This window comes from Pseudophryne corroboree, chromosome 8 (assembly GCF_028390025.1).
Source record: "Pseudophryne corroboree isolate aPseCor3 chromosome 8, aPseCor3.hap2, whole genome shotgun sequence".
In the NCBI taxonomy this organism is placed as follows: domain Eukaryota; kingdom Metazoa; phylum Chordata; class Amphibia; order Anura; family Myobatrachidae; genus Pseudophryne; species Pseudophryne corroboree.
The window spans coordinates 449,455,921-449,483,060 of record NC_086451.1 but is presented as its reverse complement, the minus strand read 5'-3'; the positions used below and the strand labels follow the sequence as shown (position 1 = coordinate 449,483,060).

At 49.8% G+C, this 27,140-nt stretch overlaps 1 protein-coding gene across 1 annotated transcript in view; it reads left to right on the top strand.

The window, feature by feature from the left end:
- The window catches only part of LOC134949571 (mamu class II histocompatibility antigen, DR alpha chain-like), a 138,069-nt gene that overhangs the window by 87,223 nt on the left and 23,706 nt on the right, over positions 1–27,140 (top strand). The window contains exons 2-3 of the mRNA XM_063938229.1: positions 4,155–4,400; positions 24,830–25,114. Coding sequence (XP_063794299.1) covers positions 4,155–4,400; positions 24,830–25,114 — 531 coding nt within the window. The remainder of the gene's footprint in view (positions 1–4,154; positions 4,401–24,829; positions 25,115–27,140) is intronic.

The window sequence follows — 27,140 nt, the reverse complement described above, 5'->3', positions numbered from 1 at the left end:
CTGTAAGGTAGAATCCTTGTCAATAACACATGATTCAGAGTCTGACAGGACCGTATGCTCCCCCTCCTCGTCAGATTAAACATCAGAGAGGTCAGTGGATTGTGAGGAGATAGCAGCCCGCTTAGAGGACCCAGAGACACGGGATTGACCTGGAGTAGATTTCTGTCTAAGACTGATTCTACTTGTGCAGCTGGGTCGACAAATTTTCCGCCCAAGGCGGATTTACTATAGGGACAACTTGTGGTGGCAGTGACACCGGAGGTCCCACAGGGGGGCTAAATGGTCCACCAGTGTCCCCAGGAGGGTGGTGAACATAGCCCAGGGTGGCTCCATTGTAGTTACAAGAGCTGCAGGCTGACTGGGAGGTGTATGACATTTACTGTAGTACACAGACCATCACACAATACTTCCCCCTCAGGAAAACCTCTGGAGCATACCCTGTAAATTACAGGAGCTTCCAGGGTTTTACTGCCCTTATTGTTAGACATTGTAATAAAGCAACAATCAGGCTATTAGTACGATGAAGTACACAACTTGCGGACAAAGTACACAAACAGCGTCATAATACTTATGAACTAAATCCTGCTGTACGTGACTGTAACACAATATCCATATAGCGATAAGTACTGTGTACACTATATTAGAGGACCCTGACGCACCTAGTTCCTCCGGGTATAGAATATAGTGATAGCTACCTTAGATGGGATACACATGAGTGAAACCATACAGCAGGTACAGTCACATGCACTCACAGGCAATGCAGAGATTATTATAAGCACAATAAAACTGCACTGGACTAGAATATATATATATATATATATATATATATATATATATATATATATATATATATATATATATATATAACACACAGCATGGTCCTAGACCGGAGGTATATATCAGAATACTCGTACAATATATTCTGTAACAGGTACACTCTTTCTTAACTAACGCTATCTGTATAAAGACATGTAGAATACTCAATTGTCTGTAAAGTCTCAGCGCTGTGTGCAGGCAGCTTTACAGGGCAGACCTTGCCCTGCAGTCCCGGAGACCAGCCGAAGCTATGCTCAGAAGATGGCACCCAGCGTCTCTGTGAGGAACTGAGGGAGAGTGTGAGGCAGGTCCATGGCGGGAAATCTGCGAGGAGATGGTGCCCTGGGCCGGGGGAGGGGCTGCAGGTCAAGGGCCGACTCCCCTATGATGGGCCTCACCGCCGGTACTACGGAGCCTTACCAATAGAGGCGTTAGTACACCCGACCTGTACTCCTATGCCCTGGCGGATATAGTGGGGTCCCTGCTCGGTAACAGTGTCCACACCAGCGTCACAGTCCGTCTCCCTAGACTGCGACAGGAACATGATTTAGTGGCGGGTCCCATCTGGGGGACCCTCTTACCTCCTCTCTTCGTAGCAGCCATGCGAACCAGGAGAGCATATGCGACCATGTGCCTAAGCCGGAGAGTCTCCACCGCAAGTACCCGGGATATGAGCCGTGGGAGTATGCGACACCGCGTGGGAAGTGACGGAGACACAGCACAGTATGTCACCCTGAAATAACAGCACTGCAGCCCTTGAAGTCTTCAGCTTTTTCAGGGCTGCCCAGGGCAGCCCACCTGTTAGATGACCTGCAGGCACCACTCGAAACTGAGCTCTCAGTGTCTGGAGGCGGGGTTATAGAGGAGGCCCCAATGCATCCTGGGACAGTCAAAGCTTTGCCTGATGGTGCATCTGGATCCAAGATCCCGCTCTACACCCTGACGTATTCCCTGTGGAACACAGTGTACCCCGCTGCAGAAAGTCCTTTATCCTATATTCCTTTGTATTCCCTCATCAGTAAAGTTCTTACTATTTGGGTGTAGGTATTTGCAGATGTTACATCGTCCACATTTGTATGAGCTTGTGCATTTTGACATAGAGCAGTCTTCATCCATTCTTTTAGTCAGCATGCTATGAAGAGCCTATTATGTGAGGGGGAGGAGCTGTGTGGTGTGTCCAGTGTCAGGTGGGCGTGTACATCTCATACACTATCAGGCCAATTGTCTCCCTAAATATGTAAATGCAGAAAAATGTCATCAATTTGTGAGAAAAGTATAACAGGGACTGATTCATACCAGTGACGTGCGGTGAGGTCAGGGCCTGGCGAGGCACTGCAGCTAAACACCCCCGCCCCCCCACCGGAAAAAAAAAAAGTGCAGTCCCCCCACACCACTAAAACCAGCACCAGGCAGAACCAGCCAGGGGGGGTAATGCCATAGCAGGGGAGACACTCAGTGTGGGGTCCCCCTGCCATGCCATTAAACACCCCCCAAACCAGTCAGCCCAGGGCTGGAATTCCTCGGAAAGTGGGGCCCCCAAAAAATCTAAATGGGGTCCCCCCTCCCGAGCAACAACCCCAGTGCTATGCCCCGCACCCCTGGTGGCGGTGGGTGCGAGGTTCATTGTATGTTCTGTTCTTTACAGGTGGCCTACAGATCCCAGCAAGCCTGCCCCAGCATGCTGGCACTTGGAGAACCACAAGTGCCAGCATGCCCGAACATAAAGGGCCCGCTGGCACCTGTAGTCCACTTGCAAAGAATAGTAATATTGTTCTTTACAGGTGGCCTACAGGTCCCAGCAAGCCTGCCCCAGCATGCTGGCACTTGGAGAACCACAAGTGCCAGCATGCCCGGACATAAAGGGCCCGCTGGCACCTGTAGTCCACCTGTAAAGAAAATATTGAAAAAAAACCACAACACATTCTTTAAAAAATCCTTTATTAAACTGGGTCTTCACCTGGGGGCGGCGGCCTTTAAGCTCTTTTGCATGGCCGCCGCCTTCCCAGGGCTTCCGGCGTCTTCACCTGGGAGGGCGCCACCTCCCCAGGGCTTCTGGGGTCTTCCTCCGGCGTCTAAACCTGGTGGGCGGCGGCTGCTAAGCTCTTTTGCATAGCCGCCGCCCATCCAGGACTTCCACGGCGTCTTCAGTCTTTAGGAGCTCTTCTCCGCTCCTCCTCCGCCGTCGGACTGACAGCCGCTGCCTCGCGCTGACTTATATAAGTCAGCGGGAGGGGGCGGGGCGATGACGCGGCGAGCCATTATTGGCTCGCGGCGGCCATCTTGAATTTCAAAAATGACGCTGAGGCGCCATTTTTGAAATGGGTACCGCTTCCGCTGCCAAACTCTGCACAAGGAGCCTGAAAGCCGCGTCTCGCCGCCGCTTCCGCCGCCAGCACCTCCGCCGCCCGGCCCGCCGCATCCCGCACCTCCGCCGCCCGCACCTCCGCTGGTACCGACGCCCACACAGTGATTGACAGCGGATCCAGTGACGGATCCGCTGGCCAATCACTGTGGCTACACTCACAGGGACGTGCTTTCATAGGTTGAAAGCACGTCCCTGTAGGAAAGCGGCACCACTAATGGTGCCGCTTTCCCATGTTATTTCAATGGGCTTTTCCAGCCCATTGCTAGGGCCCGCCTGCGCCCGCCCCCCGCTCCCCATACCTTTCCCAATCACTACGGGAGGCACCACGATCGGTGCCTCCCAAATTGATTTTAACACATATAATGATAGGTAAAATAATAAAGAAGATACTTATGTGTCATAAGTATCTTCTTTGTATTATTTTACTCATTAATGACAGGGGAGGCACTGCCTCCCCTGACTGCACGTCCCTGAATTCATACTGACCTAGAACAGCTGGGAGGCTCCTGAAAATCGAATGACACTCATGGCCACACGGTAAAGTGGGCAAGCCTACAGGAGCCAATTTACACATGACCCCTCCCTCCCTTCCCACACACACACACTACTGCCCGCTCACCCCCCGCAGCTGCCCGCTTACGGAGGAAAAGTTGGTGGGCGATGACGAGAATCGCACTGAATTGTCACTGTATCCCTGCCCCACCCTTTACAATGCCGGTAATGTATACTGTAGTGGGAGCAGGCTGTGATGATGTGATTGCACCTCCATGCCCCTGGACTGTCCCATGTTCTGTCAACCTTACCACCGACTAGCCAGAAAGCCGGCAAGTATGGACTGATGTGATCAGCAAAATACTCTCTGTAGAGCGCTGTGGAATATGTGTGCACTATATAAATAGCTGCCAGTTAATAATATCCTTAGTTACAATGCTATGCATGCTACTTTTAATGGTTTTACCTGTCTCTTCTGCAGTGGACAATGTGCTGACTGAATCAGACACCTACCAGACACTGGAGCCAACTGGGGAGGTCATGTTTGAGATGGACGGAGATGAGATATTTCATGTGGATTTGGCAGCGAAGCGGACAGAATGGAGACTCCCGCAGTTTGGGAAAGTAGCTAGTTTTGAGGCAGCTCTGGCACTGCAGATTATGGCTGTGATGAAACATAATATTGAAGTAGTAAAAGAATGGGCAAACAACACAAAAGCAACATATGGTAAGAAATGATCATCGCTGCATTAATGTACAGTGGGTGTATGACACAGGTGGTGGTAAGTGTGCAGGGAGGGTTCTTGTTTCTAGATCCTATAGCATCTTTCCTATTCATCTGCAGGTGTCCCGTCATTATACTGTGTGGACCAGATTCAGAGATGGTGCTGTTGTGTCCACTCCTGCGTCTGTTGCCAAACTTGCGGGAGCGATAATGGGGGTCATTCCGACCCAATCTCATGCTGCAGTTATTTGCAGCTGTGCGATCGAGTCAGAACTGCGCATACACCGCGACCACAATGCGCAGACGTGTCACTGATCGGCGACGGAAACGCAGGGCAGCATAGGACCTTACAAAGAAAACAATCGCAGCGGCGATAGCAAGGTGATTGACAGCAGGAAGGCGTTTCTGGGTGGCAACTGACCATTTTCTGGGAGTGCCGTGGAAAACGCAGGCGTGTCCAGACGTATGCAGGGCGGGTGTCTGACGTCAATTCCGGGACCTGACAGGCTGAAGAGATCGCAGCGGCTGAGTAAGTTCAGACCTACTCAGAAACTGCACAAAAACTTTTTGCCCCGCTCCCCTGCACAAGCGATCGCACACTTGCTAAGCTACAATACACTCCCCCTTTGGCGGCGACTATCTGATTGCACGGCTGCAAAAAACTGCTACCGTGCGATCAACTCGGAATGAGGGCCAATATGCGGATGCTCGCATCAGCTGTCCCCTGGTATAGTAGTGTTCATCTGACTGTGCTATATGCCTGAGACGCCCGCTTTCTGCGTCTTTGCATGCTGTAATAACGGCAGTGATTCTTTAGACGCCACCCTATGGCAGGTGCAGTATCTCCAGGTCTGGCTGTGGCCTCTATGACAGCAGCTGTGCATCTGGGGAACAGCAGCTTGCACTGACACGTCTGCAACACTCCCATAACACGCCCATGAAAACAATATTATTTTGCAATCACTTCTACTGCCCAGAAACACCCATCATTTTACCACCCCATTTCTGGTACCATCTGTCCTGATCACTCACCTGTGCTAACATCGGCATTGCATGTACATTCAATATTTTTACACGCGGTTTCCAGAAACAACACTTTTTTGTGGTTTTTGTTGCAGTTTAAAAAACATGACTTTCTAATGTTAAAACTGTACCTCAAATTCCATAGCTCCTAACAGTATTTAGTAATAAGATCGACATTTACAATCTACAGTATCTTGCTATTCAGAACATAAAAGGGGGCAGACTAGACAGACAAATAATGATACCATTCATTATTTATTAAGGGGGCAATAAATGATTTACTGTAAAGGGGCAAAATACATATATGAATATATTAAGGGAGCAATATTACTACTTATTTTATGGAGCAACACTTATTATTTTATGATGCCACTTGTGGCACTACAAGTTACAGCATGCACTTGCAGACCGCCACACGTAGCCTGCAGTTTTCAGGTTTGAGCCTCCATACTGCAAGATAGCAAATTTAGTGGTTTGGACTTGGAACCGGCATACGATATGTGTGGGTTTCAATAGTACACAATAAACTGAGGTTTAATAGATTCCCCATTTCATCATATTTCTGTTTACTAGAGAAGCTCGGCCTTCTGTAAAGCGGTGTATCATCCCTGACAGGACACGTCACCAGCAGGGCCATAACTAGGTGTGTGCAGAGTATAACATACTTATATACAGTCTATAGAGAGAGAGAGAGAGAGAGAGAGAGAGGTAATAAACATGAAAATTCTAGTAGTTTTTAGAACAGCCAATCACCTCAATGTACAAAACAAAACTATAAACCAGTGATTGCACGAATACCAATGAACACATATACAGTATATTACGTATCTGTGTTTCCCTGCAAAAATTCAAATGACCAGTGCAGTTGGTGTAAAACAAATATACATTGTATATAACAACAAAGATATATAGGGCCTGATTCTGAGTCGCATGTTCACAGAGATGAGGTTTTTTTGCTACTGCACATGCGCAAATATCCCTGAAAACCCGTACAGCAGATGTGTTCCATGGTGTGTACACACTGAGGTACAGTGCCGATTGAGATGCATGATTCCAGAAATGTACTGGGAATGTACTGGACATTCCTGGACAGGACTGGGAGGTGGCTATTCAGATCCATGAAGATGTACAGTGTTATGGGAGTGTCGCGGGCATGTTGCTGAACTGGTTGCGTATACAGGGCCTATATATTAGCCCAGATCTGTCACTCTGTGACTGTGTGGCTAACGCTGGACGGAGTCACACCGATGGGCGGAAATTGCATCTGCAGGGAGCTACACCATGCCCCGTGCCAGCAGCAGACTGAGGAACAAGGCGCCCAGTGACACTACCATCCTACAGTATAGGGAGGTGACCATGCCTAACCGGAGCAGCAGTAAGAGGTACACCATGGCCAGTGACAGCATCTGCAGTGAGGGGAACACAACGGATATGGAGGGTAGTTGCAGGCAGCAGGTGGCCGCCCGCAGCTCCTCTGCCAGGTAGATACCATGACTGGCGGATCACACCTACACTCCAGGCCAAGGGACGCTAGGTCAGGCACCGCTATATGAGCACCTGCCGCAGATAGACATGGAGGTGCCATGCTGGGCGGCAAGGACGAAACTCTCACCATTGACCATTGCGGTTGCGCCGGAGCTACCTCTGTCTGCAGACTTAGCCTGGGATGTAGTAACCTCTTCCGCTGCCAAAAAAACCCCTCTCTGCATCTCCCGCTGGCCGGCACAGACCTTCGATGACCGTCCCTGTAGTTTACGCATCTTCCGTTCCGCCTCCTCACCGCATTGGACCCTTTCATCTCTTCGTTGTCTCATGCGCATAACATGCGCACACTGGCCTGTGGGACGACAGAAGGAGGGAGGCTGGGTCATATGCGCGTGCGCAAGACACAACGCACAGATCAGAGTGGCCGCAGCATGGAAGAGGCGCAATGGGAGATAAGACAACTACAGGGACTGGGAGCGAGGGACAGCGCTGGTCAGTCGGGGACGCAGAACGGAGTCTTTCCGCAGCAGAACAGGTTAGTGCATCCCGCCAATGGGACGCCCGACTCATACAGTCACATATCTGGCCAATTCAACTTTTTGGAGGAGTCTCAAACACTGACGCACCTAATACCCTCAAATCACACTATTTGTCTGTCCACAGCCTGTTGCACCTATTACCTGTCCACAGCAGCACAACCGACCCCCCACCACCCTCAACACTGACCCACATACCACTCACCTACCTCAGGCACCCCAAGCCCACACCCTCTTCTCCCCCACCTGCAGCACCACTCCTCCAGCCCCACCCACAACACAAACATTCACGCTTCCAACCCCTGCCCACCCAAACCAACTACACACCCACCCGCAACGCCTCCTGAACCCCTACCCCTCCTGTTGGTGCGGCACCAACTTAACCAACCCTCCAACACCCACAGCTCCTCCGGACCCCCTACCCCACCCGCCACAACACCGCACTCAGCCATTCAACAGCCGCTGTGCCTCACAAGCCCCTCCACCAACCAAGGCACCACCATACCTGCCCCGCCACTCACAACCCCCCCCAAAAACCCTACCACTCCACCACTCTCTGCACCTCAGACCAACCTCCCACATCCTTCTACCCCACTCCCCTGCCCCTAGCCTGCACACATCACCTCCAAATACCCTCCCCCATCCACCCAACCACTCTAAGTGGCCCTCCCCCACCCATGCCACCTCCGGTCACCCTCCCCCATCCCCCTGTCCACCGCACCCGTAAATCCCCCAACCACAAAGTCGTGCTGGGGTTAAGGGGGCGTAGCCCCTTACGACAGTGTGAAGAGTGCCCGTAGGACGTGATGAATCACCTAGATTACCATAATTTGCAAATGTGAGAACGCACGCAGTGAGCTATTAATGTCAGACTACGCATCCGCTGTGAATGCATTGCACGTGCGTGGAGGTCAAAATAAGATTTTAAACCTACCGGTAAATCTTTTTCTCCTAGTCCGTAGAGGATGCTGAGGACTCCGTAAGGACCATGGGGTATAGACGGCATCGCAGGAGACATGGGCACTGTAAAGCTTTAGAATGGGTGTGCACTGGCTCCTCCCTCTATACCCCTCCTCCAGACCTCAGTTAGGACTGTGCCCAGAGGAGACTGACAGAACGAGGAAAAGGATTTTGTTATCTAAGGGCGAGATACACACCAGCCCACACCATACACACCGTACAACATGGTATACAATAACCAGTTAACAGTATGAACAAAACAGCATCAGCCAGAGGCCGATCTCAACTATAACTTAACCCTTAAGTATGCAATAACTATATACAAGTCTTGCAGAGTTTCCGCACTGGAACGGGCGCCCAGCATCCTCTACGAACTAGGAGAAAAAGATTTTACCGGTAGGTTTAAAATCTTATTTTCTCTTACGTCCTAGAGGATGCTGGGGACTCTGTAAGGACCATGGGGTTTATACCAAAGCTCCAGAACGGGCGGGAGAGTGCGGATGACTCTGCAGCACCGACTGAGCAAACACGAGGTCCTCATCAGCCAGGGTATCAACTTGTAGCACTTAGCAAAAGTGTTTGACCCCGACCAAGTAGCTGCTCAGCAAAGCTGTAATGCAGAGACACCTCGGGCAGCCACCCAAGAAGAGCCCACCTTCCTAGTGGAATGGGCCTTTACTGAATTTGGTACCGGCAATCCAGCCGTAGAATGAGCCTGCTGAATCGTGTTACAGATCCAGCGAGGAATAGTCTGCTTAGACGCAGGAGTGCCAACCTTGTTGGCTGCATACAGGACAAACAGTGCATCTGTTTTCCTAACCGTAGCCGTTCTGGCTAAATAAATCTTTAAGGTCCTGACTACATCAAGGGACTTGGAATTCTCCAAGGCTCCCGTAGCCACAGGCACCACAATAGGTTGGTTCATATGAAATGACGAAACCACTTTAGGCAGAAATTGAGGACGAGTTCTCAACTCTGCTCGATCCGCATGGAAAATCAGATAGGGGCTCTTGTAAGACAAGGCCGCCAATTCGGACACCCGCCTCGCAGATGCCAAGGCCAATAACATGACCACTTTCCAAGTGAGAAACTTCAATTCAACTGTTTGAAGCGGTCCAAACCAGTGTGACTTAAGGAACCGTAACACCACGTTAAGGTCCCATGGTGCCCCTGGGGGCACAAAAGGAGGTTGGATGTGCAACACTCCTTTTACAAAAGTCTGGACTTCTGGGAGAGAAGCCAATTCCTTCTGAAAGAATATGGATAAGGCAGAAATCTGCACCTTAATGGAGCCTATCTTCAGGCCTATATCCACACCTGACTGTAGAAAATGGAGAAAATGTCCTAGTTGGAAATCCTCAGTAGGAGCATCCTTGGCTTCACACCAAGACACATATTTTCTTCAGATACGGTGATAGTGTTTCGCCGTACCATCTTTTCTAGCTTTAATAAGAGTAGGGATGACCTCCTCTGGAATACCCTTTTTAGCTAGGATTTGGTGTTCAACCGCCATGCCGTCAAACGTAACCGCGGTAAGTCTTGGAACACGCACGGCCCCTGTAGTAGCAGGTCCTCCCTGAGAGGAAGAGGCCACGGATCTTCTGAGAGCAGTCCCTGAAGATCTGCATACCAGGCCCTTCGAGGCCAATCTGGAACAATGAGTATCGTCTGCACTCTTGTTCGTCTTATGGCCCTCATTCCGAGTTGATCGCTCGCAAGGCGAATTTAGCAGAGTTGCTCACGCTAAGCCGCCGCCTACTGGGAGTGAATCTTAGCCTCTTAAAATTGCGACCGATGTATTCGCAATATTGCGATTACACACTTCTTAGCAGTTTCAGAGTAGCTTCAGACTTACTCGGCATCTGCGATCAGTTCAGTGCTTGTCGTTCCTGGTTTGACGTCACAAACACACCCAGCGTTCGCTCAGACACACCCCCGTTTCTCCGGCCACTCCTGCGTTTTTTCCGGAAACGGTAGCGTTTTTATCCACACGCCCCTAAAACGCCGTGTTTCCGCCCAGTAACACCCATTTCCTGTCAATCACACTACGATCGCCGGTGCGAAGAAAAAGCCGTGAGTAAAAATACTATCTTCATTGTAAAATTACTTGGCGCAGTAGCAGTGCGAATATTGCGCATGCGTACTAAGCTGAAAAACGCTGCGATGCGATGAAATTTACCGAGCGAACAACTCGGAATGAGGGCCTATGATTCTCAATATTTTTGAGATGAGAGGAAGTGGAGGGAACACATAGACCGACTGAAACACCCACGGTGTCCGTAGGGCGTCCACCGACGCTGCCTGAGGGTCCCTCGACCTGGAACAATTCGTCCGAATCTTCCTGTTGAGGCGTGATGCCATCATGTCTATTTGAGGAAGTCCCCAACGACTTGTCACCTCTGTAAAGACTTCCCGATGAAGTCCCCACTCTCCTGGATGGAGATCGTGTCTGCTGAGGAAGTCTGCTTCCCAGTTGTCCACTCCTGGAATGAAGACCGCTGACAGAGCGCTTACATGATTTTCCGCCCAGCGAAGAATCCTGGTGGCTTCTGCCATTGCTGCTCTGCTTTTTGTCCCGCCCTGGCGGTTCACATGCGCCACGGCCGTGACGTTGTCTGACTGGATCAGAACAGGTAGGTTGCGAAGAAAATTCTTTGCTTGTTTGAGGCCGTCAATTCCAGCACATTGATGTGTAGGCAAGCCTCTTGGCTTGACCATATTCCCTGAAAATTGTTTCCCTGTGTGACTGCTCCCCATCCTCGGAGGCTCGCGTCTGTGGTCACAAGAACCCAATCTTGAATGCCGAACCTGTGACCCTCTAGAAGGTGAGTACTCTGGAGCCACCACAGGAGAGATACCCTGGCCCGGGGGGACAGGGCAATCTTCCAATGCATGTGCAGGTGGGACCCTGACCACTTGTCCAGAAGGTCCCACTGAAAAGTCCTTGCATGGAACCTGCCGAATGGAATGGCCTCGTAGGCCGCCACCATCTTTCCTAATACACGAGTGCATTGATGAACTGACACTCTTTTTGGCTTTAACAGGTCTCTGACCATGTTCTGGAGTACTTGGGTTTGTTCCTCTGGGAGAAAGACCTTTTGTTTTTCTGTGTCCAGAATCATGCCCAAAAACGACAGTAGAGTTGTTGGAACCAACTGCGACTTTGGTAGATTTAGGATCCAGCCATGTTGTTGTAGTATTCTCAGGGAGAGAGATACGCTTTGTAACAATTTTTCTCTTGAACTCGCCTTTATCAGGAGATCGTCCAAGTACGGGATAATTGTGACTCCTTGCTTGCGCAGGAGCACCATCATTTCCGCCATTACCTTGTCGGGGCCGTGGAAAGCCCAAACGGCAACGTCTGAAATTGGTAATGAAAATCCTGTACAGCGAATCTCAGGTACGCCTGATGAGGAGGATATATGGGGACATGAAGGTATGCATCCTTTATGTCTAGTGACACCATAAAATCCCCCCCTTCCAGGCTGGAGATCACTGCCCGGAGAGATTCCATCTTGAATTTGAACCTTTTCAGATACAGGTTCAGGGATTTAAGATTCAGAATGGGCCTGACCGAGCCATCCGGTATCGGGACCACAAAAAGGCTTGAATAAAAACCCTTCCCCTGTTGTAGCAGGTGAACCTTGATAATCACTTGCTGATGATACAGCTTCTGTATGGCAGCTGCCACTGTTTCACTCTCTGGGGAGGAAACTGGCAAGGCCGATTTGAAAAATCGGTGAGGAGGCACATCTTCGAATTCTAGTTTGTATCCCTGGGATACAGTTTCTACTGCCCAAGGATCCAAGTCCGACTGAATCCAGACTTGGCTGAAGAGTCGAAGACGTGCCCCCATCGGCGCGGACTCCCTCAGCGGAGCCCCAGCATCATGCAGTGGATTTTGTAGAGGACGGGGAGGACTTTTGTTCCTGGGAACTAGCCGTAGCAGGCGCTCTCTTCCCTCTACCTCTGGCGAGGAAGGAAGAGCCCGACCCTTTCTGAACTTATGCGATCGAAAGGACTGCATCTGATATTGAGGTGTTTTCTTTTGCTGTGGGGGAACATAAGGCAAAAAAGAAGATTTACCCGCGGTAGCTGTGGTAACCAGATCCGCGAGGCCCTCCCCAAATAAAACTTCACCTTTGTAAGGCAAAGTCTCCATATGTCTTGAATCAGCATCACCTGTCCATTGGCGAGTCCACAGGGACCATCTAGCAGAAATTGCCATGGCATTGGCTCTTGAACCCAACAGCCCAATATCTCTCACAGCTTCTCTCATATATAAATGCTGCGTCTTTAATGTGACCCAAGGTCAACAAAATGGTATTTTTATCTAGGGTGTCAATGTCAGATGACAAGGTATCTGCCCACGCTGCAACTGCGCTACCCACCCATGCCGATGCTACTGTTGGCCTTAGTAGGGCACCCGTATTTTAAGGTAGTTTCCTGTCTGCGATCAGCAGGATCCTTGAGGGCTGCCGTATCAGGGGATGGTAGTGCCACCTTTTTTGACAAGCGCGTTAAAGCCTTGTCCACCGTGGGTGAGGATTCCCACCGTAACCTGTCCTGGGAGTGGAAAGGTTACGCCATAATAATTCTCTTGGGAATCTGCAGTTTCTTATCTGGAGTTTCCCAAGCTTTTTCAAATAGGGCGTTCAGCTTGTGAGATGGGGGAAAAGTTACCTCAGGTTTCTTTTCCTTAAACATGCAGACCCTCGTGTCAGGGACAGAGGGGTCCTCAGTGATATGCAAAACATCTTTTAGTGCAACAATCAGAGGCATAACTAGGGTTTTCGGAGCCCAGGGCAAGATGGAAAATGGTGCCCCCCCCCCCCCCCCCCCCCCCCAAAAAAAACCACACAAAAAGAAGCATGTGCGCGTGCGGTGAAAAATGGGCGTGGTCACGCTCCAGAAGGGGTGTGGTCACGCTCCAGAAGGGGTGTGGCCATGCTCCAGAAGGGGTGTGGCCATGCTCCAGAAGGGATGTGGCCACTGAAAATGGCCCACAGTGCCAGTTACATTGCCCCACAGTGCCAGATACATGCCCCACTCAGTGCCAGATAAATGCCCCACTCATTGCCAGATACATGCCACACAGTGCCAGTTACATTGCCCCACAGTGCCAGTTACATTGCCCCACAGTGCCGGATACAATGCCTAACAGTGCCGGATACCTGCCCCACAGTGCCAGATACATTGCCCCACAGTGCCAGTTACATTGCCCCACAGTGCCAGATACATTGCCCCACAGTGCCAGATACATTGCCCCACAGTGCCAGATACATTGCCCCACAGTGCCAGGTACATTGCCCCACAGTGCCAGGTACATTGCCCCACAGTGCCAGGTACATTGCCCCACAGTGCCAGATATATTGCCCCACAGTGCCAGATACATTGCCCCACAGTGCCAGTTACATGCCCCACAGTGCCAGATACATGCCCCACAGTGCCAGATACATTGCTCCACAGTGCCAGATACATTGCTCCACAGTGCCAGATACATTGCCCCACAGTGCCAGTTACATTGCCCCACAGTGCCAGTTACATGCCCCACAGTGCCAGATACATGCCCCACAGTGCCAGTTACATGCCCCACAGTGCCAGATACATTGCCCCACAGTGCCAGTTACATTGCCCCACAGTGCCAGTTACATGCCCCACAGTGCCAGATACATGCCCCACAGTGCCAGGCCCCACTCAGTGCCAGTTACATGCCCCATTTGGTGCCAGATACATGCCCCACTGTGCCGCCGCCCCCCCCCCCCCCCCGTCACTTACCGGCCGCTTGTAAGTTGTTGCTATGTGAGGGGAGGAGAGCGCAGCGCCTCTCCTTCCCCTCACCGCTCCAGGTCTCCGGCGGCTGTCTGGCGCCGGTTTGCTAGCCAATCAGAGCTCGCGGACCGGCAGCCAATCAGGAGCCGGTCCACAAGCTCTGATTGGCTAACGCCGGAGACCGGACACAGCAGCGCTGCTGGCAGCGCTGCTAGTGCTGGCGGCGATGAGGGGAGGGAGAGACGCTGCGCTCTCCTCCCCTCACATTTAGGGTTAATGGGGGTGAGTGGGGCATGATGCCCTGGACGCCGGCGGCGCCCCCCTCTCCTGGGCCTGCCAAAACGCCCAGGGCACGTGCCCCACTCGCCCTACCCTAGATACGCCTCCGGCAACAATCATATATTGAATACTCTTGGCCACCCTTGGGTGCAACTTAGCATCATCATAGTCGACACTGGAGTCGGAATCCGTGTCAGTATCAGTGTCTACTACCTGTGAAAGGGGACGTTTCTGAGACCCCGAAGGGCCCTGTGACACAGCCAAAGCTATGGATTGACTCCCTGCTTTTTCCTTGGACTCAGCTTTGTCCAATCTTTTCTGTAATAAAGTCACATTAGCATTTAAAACATTCCACATATCCATCCAACCAGGTGTCGGCGGCGCCGACGGAGACACCACCACCATCTGCTCTGCCTCCTCCCTAGATGAGCCTTCCACCTCAGACATGTTGACACACACGTACTGAGACCCCCACACACTGGGATACCTAATATTATGGGTACTGACCCACAATAAGGCCCCAAGGAGAGACAGAGAGAGAGTATGCCAGCACACACCCAGCGCCACTGTACACTGAGACAAATATCCCAGCCTGTCAGCGCTTTTTATATATATGTGTAATCACCAAATTTTTTCGCCAAATAATGTGCCCCCCCCCCCTAGTTTTGGCCCTCTGTACTTGTTAACAGCAGGGGAGAGTCCGGGAGCAGCTTCTCTGCAGCATGCTGAGGAGAAAATGGCGCTGGCTAGTGCTGGAGGATCAAGCTCCGCCCCCCGACGGCGGGCTTCGGTCCCGCTCTAAATCTTTATACTGGGGATTTGAAATTATACTGCCTCCGCAGTATATAAGTACTCTGCCAGTCTTATTTGAGGTATATTTGAGGTATATTTATGCTGCCCAGGGCGCCCCCCCCTGCGCCCTGCACCCTTACTGTGGCGCCTGTGTGTGTGAACTGGGAGCAATTACCACTGCGTGTTACCTCATGAAGATCTGAAGTCTTCTACCGCCTTTGAAGTCTTCTTTCTTCTTATACTCACTTCTATCTTCCGACTCTGTGAGGAGGACGACGGCGCGGCTCCGGGGGAGGAACGGCGAGGACGACACCTGCGTTCCGACCCTCTGGAGCTAATGGTGTCCAGTAGCCTAAGAAGCAGAGCCTATCAGTTAAGTAGGTCTGCTTCTCTCCCTTCAGTACCACGATGCAGGGAGCCTGTTGCCAGCAGCGCTCCCTGAAAATAATAAACCTAACAAAAGCTTTTTCAGAGAAACTCAGGAGAGCTCCCCTGCAATGCATCCAGTCTCCTCTGGGCACAGGAACTAACTGCGGTCTGGAGGAGGGGCATAGAGGGAGGAGCCAGTGCACATCCATTCTAAAGCTTTACAGTGCCCATGTCTCCTGCGGAGCCGTCTATACCCCATGGTCCTTACGGAGTCCCCAGCATCCTCTAGGACGTAAGAGAAAGTGTGATTGCTCTGCGCTTGCTGCCTAAGTGTAAAGTGATTGCAATTTGAGTGACAGGTGACCGTGGTAACATGGTGTTTGTGGGGAATGGTTGGGAAAAGGCAGGCGTGTGATGGCCGTTTTCGAGGCGTGTATCTGTGATCGCTGCAATGAAAAACATGGCGCCTGGTGTGACTGCAATTGCATTATTCTGAGTAGGCATGGGTCAGCCGCTACTGTGGATGGTGATCATTTTTTATGTATGCATTGTGATTCTACTAATGGATACGCAGATTTGTGATCGCATCGGTGGGCGTCTTTTATCTTTTCTGGGCAGCTCTTTACATGCCATTTTTAGCAATAGCGGATTGCCACCAATTGTTGCGTATAAAGACATACCAAGGGCAGTTTCAGCTTCTAAAGTGGGTGTCTCACTAATGTTATGTAAACTTAAAGCACTAGTGAATTATAAGGAATACTGGGGGTAATTCCAAGTTGATCGCAGCATGAATTTTGATAGCAGTTGGGCAAAACCATGTGCACTGCAGGGGAGGCAGATGTAACATGTGCAGAGAGAGTTAGATTTGGGTGTGGTGTGTTCAATCTGCAATCTAATTTACAGTGTAAAAATAAAGCAGCCAGTATTTACCCTGCACAGAAACAAAATAACCCACCCAAATCTAAGGGCCCTACACACTTAAAGATTATCTGTCCAATCTGTCTGATTGGAAAGAAAATCTGGCAATGTCTGGGAGCAAATGGCAATCAACCATTTGCTCCCAAAATCCAGAAAATAGACAGAAACGGTTGTTAAGATCAATTGTTTTAACAAAACAAACTTAACAAATTTGTTTGAAAGACCATTTTTGACTGTTGTCCAGTGTTTGAGAGCAAATGGTCAATTGTCATTTGCTCCCATACATTACCAGATTTTTGATCCAACCAGAAAGATTGGACAGATAATCTTTCAGTGTGTAGGGCACTTTACTCTCTCTGCACATGTTATATCTGCCCCCCCTGCAGTGCACATGGTTTTGCCCAATTGCTAAAAAAAATTCCTGCTGCGATCAACTTGGAATTAGCCCCATTGTATATACTCCAGCTACAATCTGTAAAACAAGAAATCTGTGACCTCTATATGACTGTTCTAGCACTTTTCACTGACCTCCCATGCAGAGCATAAAAAGGGTGGGGAATGTCCAGCGATGAACACATTATAAGTTTACCACTACAAATGTCAGCAGCCAGAAGGACGACAGTGTCTAGATCGACACCAAATGGTCGAAATGCCCACCATGCTACAGGAAAGGTGCCTTGTTTCGCTTGGCAGTTTACAATTCTGAATTGTAGTCCATATGGATGGCAAAGTATGAAAAAGTCCTAAAAATTCAAAAAAAAACAAAAGGTCGACCGTATGCTGTGTCGACCATTGTCATGTTGACCATTTGAACCTGTCAACCTTTTCACCATGTTGACCATATGCATGAATGTCGACCTATTGCTTATCAACATTATAACTATTGACCTATCATCAGGATACTGTCAGAGGTGTAGCTGGGTGCCATGGTGCCGGAGCAAGGATATGTTTTGGCACCCTCCTCCCCTGTACTGAATTGGGGGTATAGCCAACATGTGGTGGCATGTTACATTTGAAAATAAACAATATTTAAAAATCCTAAATTGGTGACAGGGTTGTTTCTAGACCTTAAGGAGCTCGGGGCGAAAGTATTTTTTAGGTGCCCCCAGGTTTAAAATAGGGTCAGTGCATGACTAAAAGGGCTTGCAACAATAATACAGGGGCATGGCAGTATGGACGGTGTAATGGTTAGCCATTGCTGCCTCACAGCACTGAGGTCATGGGTTCCATTCCCACCACGGCCCTAACTGTGTAGAGTTTGTATATGCTCCCCATGCTTGCGTGGGTTTCCTCCAGATACTCCTGTTTCCTCCCACAATACAAATATATACTGGTAGGTTAATTGGCTCCTAACAAAAATTAACCCTGTTAATGACAAAATCTTCTCTGTAAAGCACAGCAGTATATATGTGCGCTATAAAAATAACTGGTAATAATAAATAAAATAAGATTTTACTTACCGATAAATCTATTTCTCGTAGTCCGTAGTGGATGCTGGGACTCCGTCAGGACCATGGGGATTAGCGGCTCCGCAGGAGACAGGGCACAAAAATAAAGCTTTAGGATCAGGTGGTGTGCACTGGCTCCTCCCCCTATGACCCTCCTCCAAGCCTCAGTTAGGATACTGTGCCCGGACGAGCGTACACAATAAGGAAGGATTTTGAATCCCGGGTAAGACTCATACCAGCCACACCAATCACACCGTACAACTTGTGATCTGAACCCAGTTAACAGTATGACAAACGTAGGAGCCTCTGAACAGACGGCTCACAACAATAACAACCCGATTTTTTTGTAACAATAACTATGTACAAGTATTGCAGACAATCCGCACTTGGGATGGGCGCCCAGCATCCACTACGGACTACGAGAAATAGATTTATCGGTAAGTAAAATCTTATTTTCTCTGACGTCCTAGTGGATGCTGGGACTCCGTCAGGACCATGGGGATTATACCAAAGCTCCCAAACGGGCGGGAGAGTGCGGATGACTCTGCAGCACCGAATGAGAGAACTCCAGGTCCTCTTTAGCCAGGGTATCAAATTTGTAGAATTTTACAAACGTGTTCTCCCCCGACCACGTAGCTGCTCGGCAGAGTTGTAATGCCGAGACCCCTCGGGCATCCGCCCAGGATGAGCCCACCTTCCTTGTGGAATGGGCCTTGACAGATTTAGGCTGTGGCAGGCCTGCCACAGAATGTGCAAGTTGAATTGTGCTACAAATCCAACGAGCAATCGTCTGCTTAGAAGCAGGAGCACCCAGCTTGTTGGGTGCATACAGTATAAACAGCGAGTCAGATTTTCTGACTCCAGCCGTCCTTGAAATATATATTTTCAATGCCCTGACAACGTCCAGCAACTTGGAATCCTCCAAATCGCTAGTAGCCGCAGGCACCACAATAGGCTGGTTCAGGTGAAACGCTGACACCACCTTAGGCAGAAACTGAGGACGCGTCCGCAGTTCTGCCCTGTCCGAATGGAAAATCAGATATGGGCTTTTATACGATAAAGCCGCCAATTCTGATACTCTCCTGGCTGAAGCCAGGGCCAGTAGCATGGTTACTTTCCATGTAAGATATTTCAAATCCACCGATTTGAGTGGCTCAAACCAATGGGATTTGAGAAAATCCAAAACTACATTAAGGTCCCACGGAGCCACTGGGGGCACAACCGGGGGCTGTATATGTAGTACTCCTTTTATAAAAGTCTGGACTTCAGGAACTGAAGCCAATTCTTTCTGGAAGAAAATCGACAGGGCCGAAATTTGAACCTTAATGGACCCTAATTTGAGTCCCATAGACAATCCTGTTTGCAGGAAATGTAGGAATCGACCCAGTTGAAATTCCTCCGTGGCGGCCTTCCTGGCCTCACACCACGCAACATATTTTCTCCAAATGCGGTGATAATGTTGTGCAGTCACCTCCTTCCTGGCTTTTACCAGTGTAGAGATGACCTCTTCCGGAATGCCTTTTTCCCTTAGAATTCGGCGTTCAACCGCCATGCCGTCAAACGCAGCCGCGGTAAGTCTTGGAATAGACACGGTCCCTGCTGAAGCAGGTCCCGTCTTAGAGGTAGAGGCCACGGATCTTCCGTGAGCATCTCCTGAAGTTCCAGGTACCAAGTTCTTCTTGGCCAATCCGGAGCCACGAGTATCGTTCTTACTCCCCTTTGCCGTATAATTCTCAGTACTTTTGGTATGAGAGGCAGAGGAGGAAACACATACACTGACTGGAACACCCACGGTGTTACCAGAGCGTCCACAGCTATTGCCTGAGGGTCTCTTGACCTGGCGCAATACCTGTCCAGTTTTTTGTTGAGGCGAGACGCCATCATATCCACCTTTGGTTTTTCCCAACGGTTCACAATCATGTGGAAGACTTCTGGATGAAGTCCCCACTCTCCCGGGTGTAGATCGTGTCTGCTGAGGAAGTCCGCTTCCCAGTTGTCCACTCCCGGAATGAACACTGCTGACAGTGCTATCACATGATTTTCCGCCCAGCGAAGAATCCTTGCAGCTTCTGCCATTGCCCTCCTGCTTCTTGTGCCGCCCTGTCTGTTTACGTGGGCGACTGCCGTGATGTTGTCCGACTGGATCAACACCGGCTGACCCTGAAGCAGGGGTTTTGCCAGGCTTAGAGCATTGTAAATCGCTCTTAGCTCCAGTATATTTATGTGAAGAGACATCTCCAGGCTTGACCATACTCCCTGGAAGTTTCTTCCTTGTGTGACCGCTCCCCAGCCTCTCAGACTGGCATCCGTGGTCACCAGGACCCAGTCCTGTATGCCGAATCTGCGGCCCTCTAACAGATGAGCACTCTGCAACCACCACAGAAGAGACACCCTTGTCCGTGGCGATAAAGTTATCCGCTGATGCATCTGCAGATGCGATCCGGACCATTTGTCCAGCAGATCCCACTGAAAAGTTCGTGCGTGGAATCTGCCGAATGGAATCGCTTCGTAAGAAGCCACCATCTTTCCCAGGACTCTTGTGCATTGATGCACAGACACTTTTCCTGGTTTTAGGAGGTTCCTGACAAGTTCGGATAACTCCCTGGCTTTCTCCTCCGGAAGAAACCCCTTTTTCTGAACCGTGTCCAGAATCATTCCCAGGAACAGCAGACGTGTTGTCGGGGTCAATTGAGATTTTGGAAAATTCAGAATCCACCCGTGCTGTTGCAGCACTACTTGGGTTAGTGCTACTACGTCCTCCAGCTGTTCTCTGGACCTTGCCCTTATCAGGAGATCGTCCAAGTAAGGGATAATTAATACGCCTTTTCTTCGCAGAAGAAACATCATCTCGGCCATTACCTTGGTAAAGACCCGAGGTGCCGTGGACAATCCAAACGGCAGCGTCTGAAACTGATAATGACAGTTTTGCACCACGAACCTGAGGTACCCTTGATGTGAAGGGCAAATTGGGACATGCAGGTAAGCATCCTTGATGTCCAGGGACACCATAAAGTCCCCTTCTTCCAGATTCGCTATCACTGCTCTGAGTGACTCCATCTTGAACTTGAATTTTTGTATGTACAGGTTCAAAGATTTCAGATTTAGAATAGGTCTTACCGAGCCGTCCGGCTTCGGTACCACAAATAGTGTGGAATAATACCCCTTTCCCTGTTGTAGGAGGGGTACCTTGACTATCACCTGCTGAGAATACAGCTTGTGAATGGCTTCCAATACCGTCGCCCTGTCTGAGGGAGACGTTGGCAGAGCAGACTTTAGGAAGCGGCGAGGGGGAAACTTCTCGAATTCCAACCTGTAACCCTGAGATACTACCTGCAGGATCCAGGGGTCCACCTGTGAGTGAGCCCACTGTGCGCTGAAATTCTTGAGTCGACCCCCCACCGCCCCTGAGTCCGCTTGTAAAGCCCCAACGTCATGCTGAGGGCTTTGCAGAAGCCGGGGAGGGCTTCTGCTCCTGGGAAGAAGCTGCTTGGTGCACTCTCTTACCCTTTCCTTTGCCTCGGGGCAGATATGACTGTCCTTTCGCCCGCTTGTTCCTATAGGAACGAAAGGACTGCGGCTGAAAAGACGGTGTCTTTTTCTGTTGGGAGGGGACCTGAGGTAAAAAGGTGGATTTCCCGGCTGTTGCCGTGGCCACCAAATCCGATAGACCGACCCCAAATAATTCCTCCCCTTTATACGGCAATACTTCCATATGCCGTTTGGAATCCGCATCACCTGACCATTGCCGCGTCCATAAACTTCTTCTGGCAGATATGGACATCGCACTTACTCTCGATGCCAGAGTGCAAATATCCCTCTGAGCATCTCGCATATAAAGAAAAGCATCCTTTAATTGCTCTAAAGTCAATAAAATACTGTCCCTATCCAGGGTATCAATATTTTCAGTCAGGGAATCCGACCAAACCACCCCAGCACTGCACATCCATGCTGAGGCGATGGCTGGTCGCAGTATAACACCAGTATGAGTGTATATACTTTTCAGGGTAGTTTCCAGCCTCCTATCCGCTGGATCCTTGAGGGCGGCCGTTGAGGGCGGCCGTTTCGGGAGACGGTAACGCCACTTGTTTTGATAAGCGTGTGAGTGCCTTATCCACCCTAGGGGGTGTTTCCCAGCGCGCCCTAACCTCTGGCGGGAAAGGATATAATGCCAATAACTTCTTTGAAATTAGCAGTTTTCTATCGGGGTTAACCCACGCTTCATCACACACTTCATTCAATTCCTCTGATTCAGGAAAAACTACAGGTAGTTTTTTCAGACCCCACATAATACCCCTTTTTGTGGTACTTGCAGTATCAGAGATATGCAAAGCCTCCTTCATTGCCGTGATCATATAACGTGTGGCCCTACTGGAAAATACGTTTGTTTCTTCACCGTCGACACTAGATTCGGTGGCCGTGTCTGGGTCTGTGTCGACCGACTGAGGTAAAGGGCGTTTTACAGCCCCTGACGGTGTCTGAGACGCCTGTACAGGTACTAACTGGTTTGCCGGCTGTCTCATGTCGTCAACTGATTTTTGTAACGTGCTGACATTATCACGTAATTCCATAAACAAAGCCATCCATTCCGGTGTCGACTCCCTAGGGGGTGACATCACCATTACAGGCAATTGCTCCGCCTCCACACCAACATCGTCCTCATACATGTCGACACACACGTACCGACACACAGCAGACACACAGGGAATGCTCTTATCGAAGACAGGACCCCACTAGCCCTTTGGGGAGACAGAGGGAGAGTTTGCCAGCACACACCCAAGCGCTATAAATATATAGGAACAACCCTACAGAAGTGTTGTTTCCTTTATAGCAGCTTAACATATCAAAAAACGCCAAAAAAGTGCCCCCCCCTCTCTGTTTTACCCTGTTTCTGTAGTGCTGAGGAGATAGGCCCCGCCCCCTATTTCGGCGGGCTCTTCTCCCGGTGTTTGTGAGACCTGGCAGGGGTTAAATACATCCATATAGCCCCAGGGGCTATATGTGATGTATTTTTTAGCCAGAACAAGGTATTATCATTGCTGCCCAGGGCGCATCCCCCCAGCGCCCTGCACCCTCCGTGACCGCTGGTGTAAAGTGTGTGACAACAATGGCGCACAGCTGCAGTGCTGTGCGCTACCTCATGAAGAATGAAAAGTCTTCTGCCGCCGGTTTCTGGACCTCTTCACTTTTCGGCATCTGCAAGGGGGTCGGCGGCGCGGCTCCGGGACCGGACTCCATGGCTGGGCCTGTGTTCGATCCCTCTGGAGCTAATGGTGTCCAGTAGCCTAAGAAGCCAATCCATCCTGCACGCAGGTGAGTTCACTTCTTCTCCCCTAAGTCCCTCGTTGCAGTGAGCCTGTTGCCAGCAGGACTCACTGAAAATAAAAAACCTAATAACTTTTTCTAAGCAGCTCTTTAGGAGAGCCACCTAGATTGCACCCTGCTCGGACGGGCACAAAAACCTAACTGAGGCTTGGAGGAGGGTCATAGGGGGAGGAGCCAGTGCACACCACCTGATCCTAAAGCTTTATTTTTGTGCCCTGGAGCCGCTAATCCCCATGGTCCTGACGGAGTCCCAGCATCCACTAGGACGTCAGAGAAATAATGGCTTCATTGGGAAGGTGCGTGGCCACAGAAAAGTATAGCTATTCACATGACACCACACAGTAGTACCCCTTAGACACATTATGTCACACAGTAGAGCTTCTTATACACATTATGCCACACAGGAGAGCCCCTTATCATTGGCGTTTTTATAATAGGGGCAGTGTGTGCGGTGCATACGGGCCCCTGAGTACCGGGGGGCCCACACCACACACACTGCACCCATTTCTCCTATACTTACCTTTCCAGAGTACATCGCATTACATTGTGGTTCTCCAAGTACCAGCTTGCAGGGGAGGCTTGCTGGGACTTGTAGTACTGCTACTAAAAACAATATTCATTTTTTTACACAACGGCTATCAGCCTCCCATCCGCAGCCCTTGGATGGGGGGGTGGGGGGGGGGGCAGCCTCGGGCTTCACCCCTGGTCCTTGGGTGGCTGTAGGGGGGGGACCCCTTGATTGAAGGGGTCCCCAATCCTCCAGGGTACCCTGGCCAGGGGTGACTAGTTGGTTATGTAATGTCAGGGCCGCCGGGAGCTATATAAAAGTGTCCCACCCGGCTGTGGCATTATGTATCTGGCTAGTGGAGCCCGTTGCTGGTTTCAGAAATACGGGGGACCCCTACGCTTTTTGTCCCCCGTATTTTTGGAACCAGGACCAGGCGCAGAGCCCGGTGCTGGTTGTTTAATATGGGGGAACCTCTATCATTTTTCCCCCCATATTTTTTCAACCAGGACCGGCTCAAAGAGCCCGAGGCTGGTTTTGCTTAGGATGGGGGACCCCACGCAATTTTTTTCAAAAAATAAACACTTTCCCATCCCCCTCCCACTGATAAACATGCACGGATCTCATGGATCCGTGCATGCCTATCCAAACACGGGATAAAAAAAGCAGGTCTGGTTTTTTTTTAGCACTTTTTCACGAATTGTATTTCTGCACGGCAGTGTTTGGCTATTGTCGGCAGTGTTTGTGATTTGCACTTTTTAGTAAATGACCGATTTCTACCAAATTGCAGGCGTATTTAACCGATGGTGTATTGATTCGTGATTTTTTCCTAGGACTTCCAAAATATTACGAATGCCCTCATCACTGCCGAGATTTTTGCTTAGTAAATAACCGAGATGACACTTTGAAGAAAAAACGGCATCTCGGTCAAAATCGGGAGCTTAGTAAATATACCCCTAAGATTCTAAAAAGTTTGAGAACCCCTGCACTATTGAACAGTAACAATATATTTTTTCCCTGCAGTTGCCCCGGATTTACATGTATTCACAAAGGAGCCTGTGGTTCTCGGTGAACCTTGTATGTTGATCTGTCTGGCTACCAAGTTCTTTCCCCCGGTTATCAAGATGAGTTGGCTGAAGAATAATCAGCCTGTGACGTTGGGGGTGACAGAGACAGACTTCTACCCCGCACCAGATGGTTCCTTCAGTAAATTCCTGTACTTAGCGGAGATCCCGAAACAGGGGGATGTGTATACGTGTTCTGTGGAGCACGGCGGACTGCCGATCAACCCCACCAACAAGTTCTGGAGTAAGTAGCACAACAATGATATCTGTTCAGATCTGTCACTGTGTTGAATGTGTTATATGAATGGAACTAGGGATTGGGCATCTTTACACTGGAAACCTATTATATGAAAGGTAGTGTAATACCCCGATAGGTGTGTTCTTGGGTTGCTTCCTTCGTGAGGTGAGTATACAGGTAAATTGGTAATGTATAGTGGTTATGTTCTCTTTTACCTGGTAGTCTGAAACTCCGCCTTAGGTTCTCTACAGAGAGGTAAGGAGGATGTGCCCACATCAATGGTTGTTCAAAGTTTTGTCTCAACAGAGAACTGATTTATTAAATCAGATTGTAGCTTCAGGAAATTTGTAATTAGTTGACAAGCTAGTTACAATTACATTTATTTGTCAATCGTTTCTTTCACAACTTGCACAAGGAAAAATACTAAACAATTTCTATTATTATGAAACTATGTGTCCTGAAGTCTTCTTGTGGCAGGAACTGTGCAACATTAAATTAATCAGACAGTTTTCACAAACATTTATGCAATGAACCCTTACAATTAACATGCAAATATCACCACAATATCCTAGTTCACCTACAGTATATTAATAACTTCAACAAATGTACAATGTGCATGTAAACCAACACTGAGTATAATTGTGTCCGTTACCCTGTACACCAGTCAATAACCCTTTAAAAGAGAATCTGTGTAAGTGTACTGTATATATGCATACATATATATTTAAGTCTTTATGTCACAGTAGTAGGAAGAAGTGTGGTGAGGTCAGTGGCTGGTGAGGCACTACAGCCATAATGTCCGCCGAATCCTGCCATTGCCCGCTACTGCCTCTGAGACGATGCCCGCTGCCACCACCAATGGCTTACAAACTCGCCCACCATCAACTGACCCAGCATTCCGCCACTAATTTGCATCTCAGTTCGATGCTGCCAATGCCCGCTGCCTGCCTGCTCATCATACTTGTTGTATATTGTACATTTTTATAGAAAAAACTAAAATAATTAGTGTTTGGGACTGGGAAGGGATTGGGAGGAGGACATGAATGCAATTTTGTTGTCCAGGGCTTCCATTAACTTAATGGAGCCACCGCACTCAGGCACGGCCACTTTCACCTCCTGCGTCGCCTGTGGGTCATTGGACAGCGGATCCAGCACTGGATCCGCTGGGCCATTCACATCTGGGGACAGGGGCGGATTGGGAAACAAGTGTGACACGCTTATCAAAGAAGGTGGCACTACCGTCTCCGGATACGGCCGCCCTAAAAAGAACCTGCTGATAGAAAGCAGGAAAGTACCCTAAAAGCTATATACACACACACTGACATTATATTGAGACCCGCTATTGCATCAGCTTGAATGTGCAGTGCTGCAGCTGCGTGGTCAGACTCCCTGTCGGAAAACATTGATACCATGGATAGGGACAATATTTTGCTAACGATTGACCATATAAAAGACGCGGTCTTATACATGCGTGATGCACAGAGGGATATTTGCCGGCTGGCATCAAAAATAAGCGCTATGTCCATTGCCGCCAGACGGGGGTTATGGACTAGGCAATGGTCAGGTGATGCCGACTCCAAGCGGCACATGGAAGTTTTACCCTATAAAGGGGTGGAACTTTTTGGGGATGGTCTTTCAGACCTCGGTTCCACAGCTACTGCTGGGAAATCAACCTTTTTGCCACAGGCTACCCCACAGCAAAAGAAAGCACCGTATTATCAGGTACAGTCCTTTCGGCCCCAGAAAAATAAGAGGGCTAGAGGCTCATCCTTTCTGCCGAGGGCAGAGGAAGGGGGAAAAAGCTGCAGCACACAGCTAGTTCCCAGGAGCAGAAGTCCCCCCCTGCGTCCGGTAAGTCCACAGCATGACGCTGGGGCTGCTCAGGCGGAACCGGGAACGGTGGGGGCACGTCTCAGGATTTTCAGCACACAGTGGGCTCTCTCACAAGTGGATCCCTGGATCCTTCAAGTAGTATCTCAGGGGTACAGGCTGGAATTCGAGACGTCTCCCCCCCGCCGTTTCCTAAAATCTG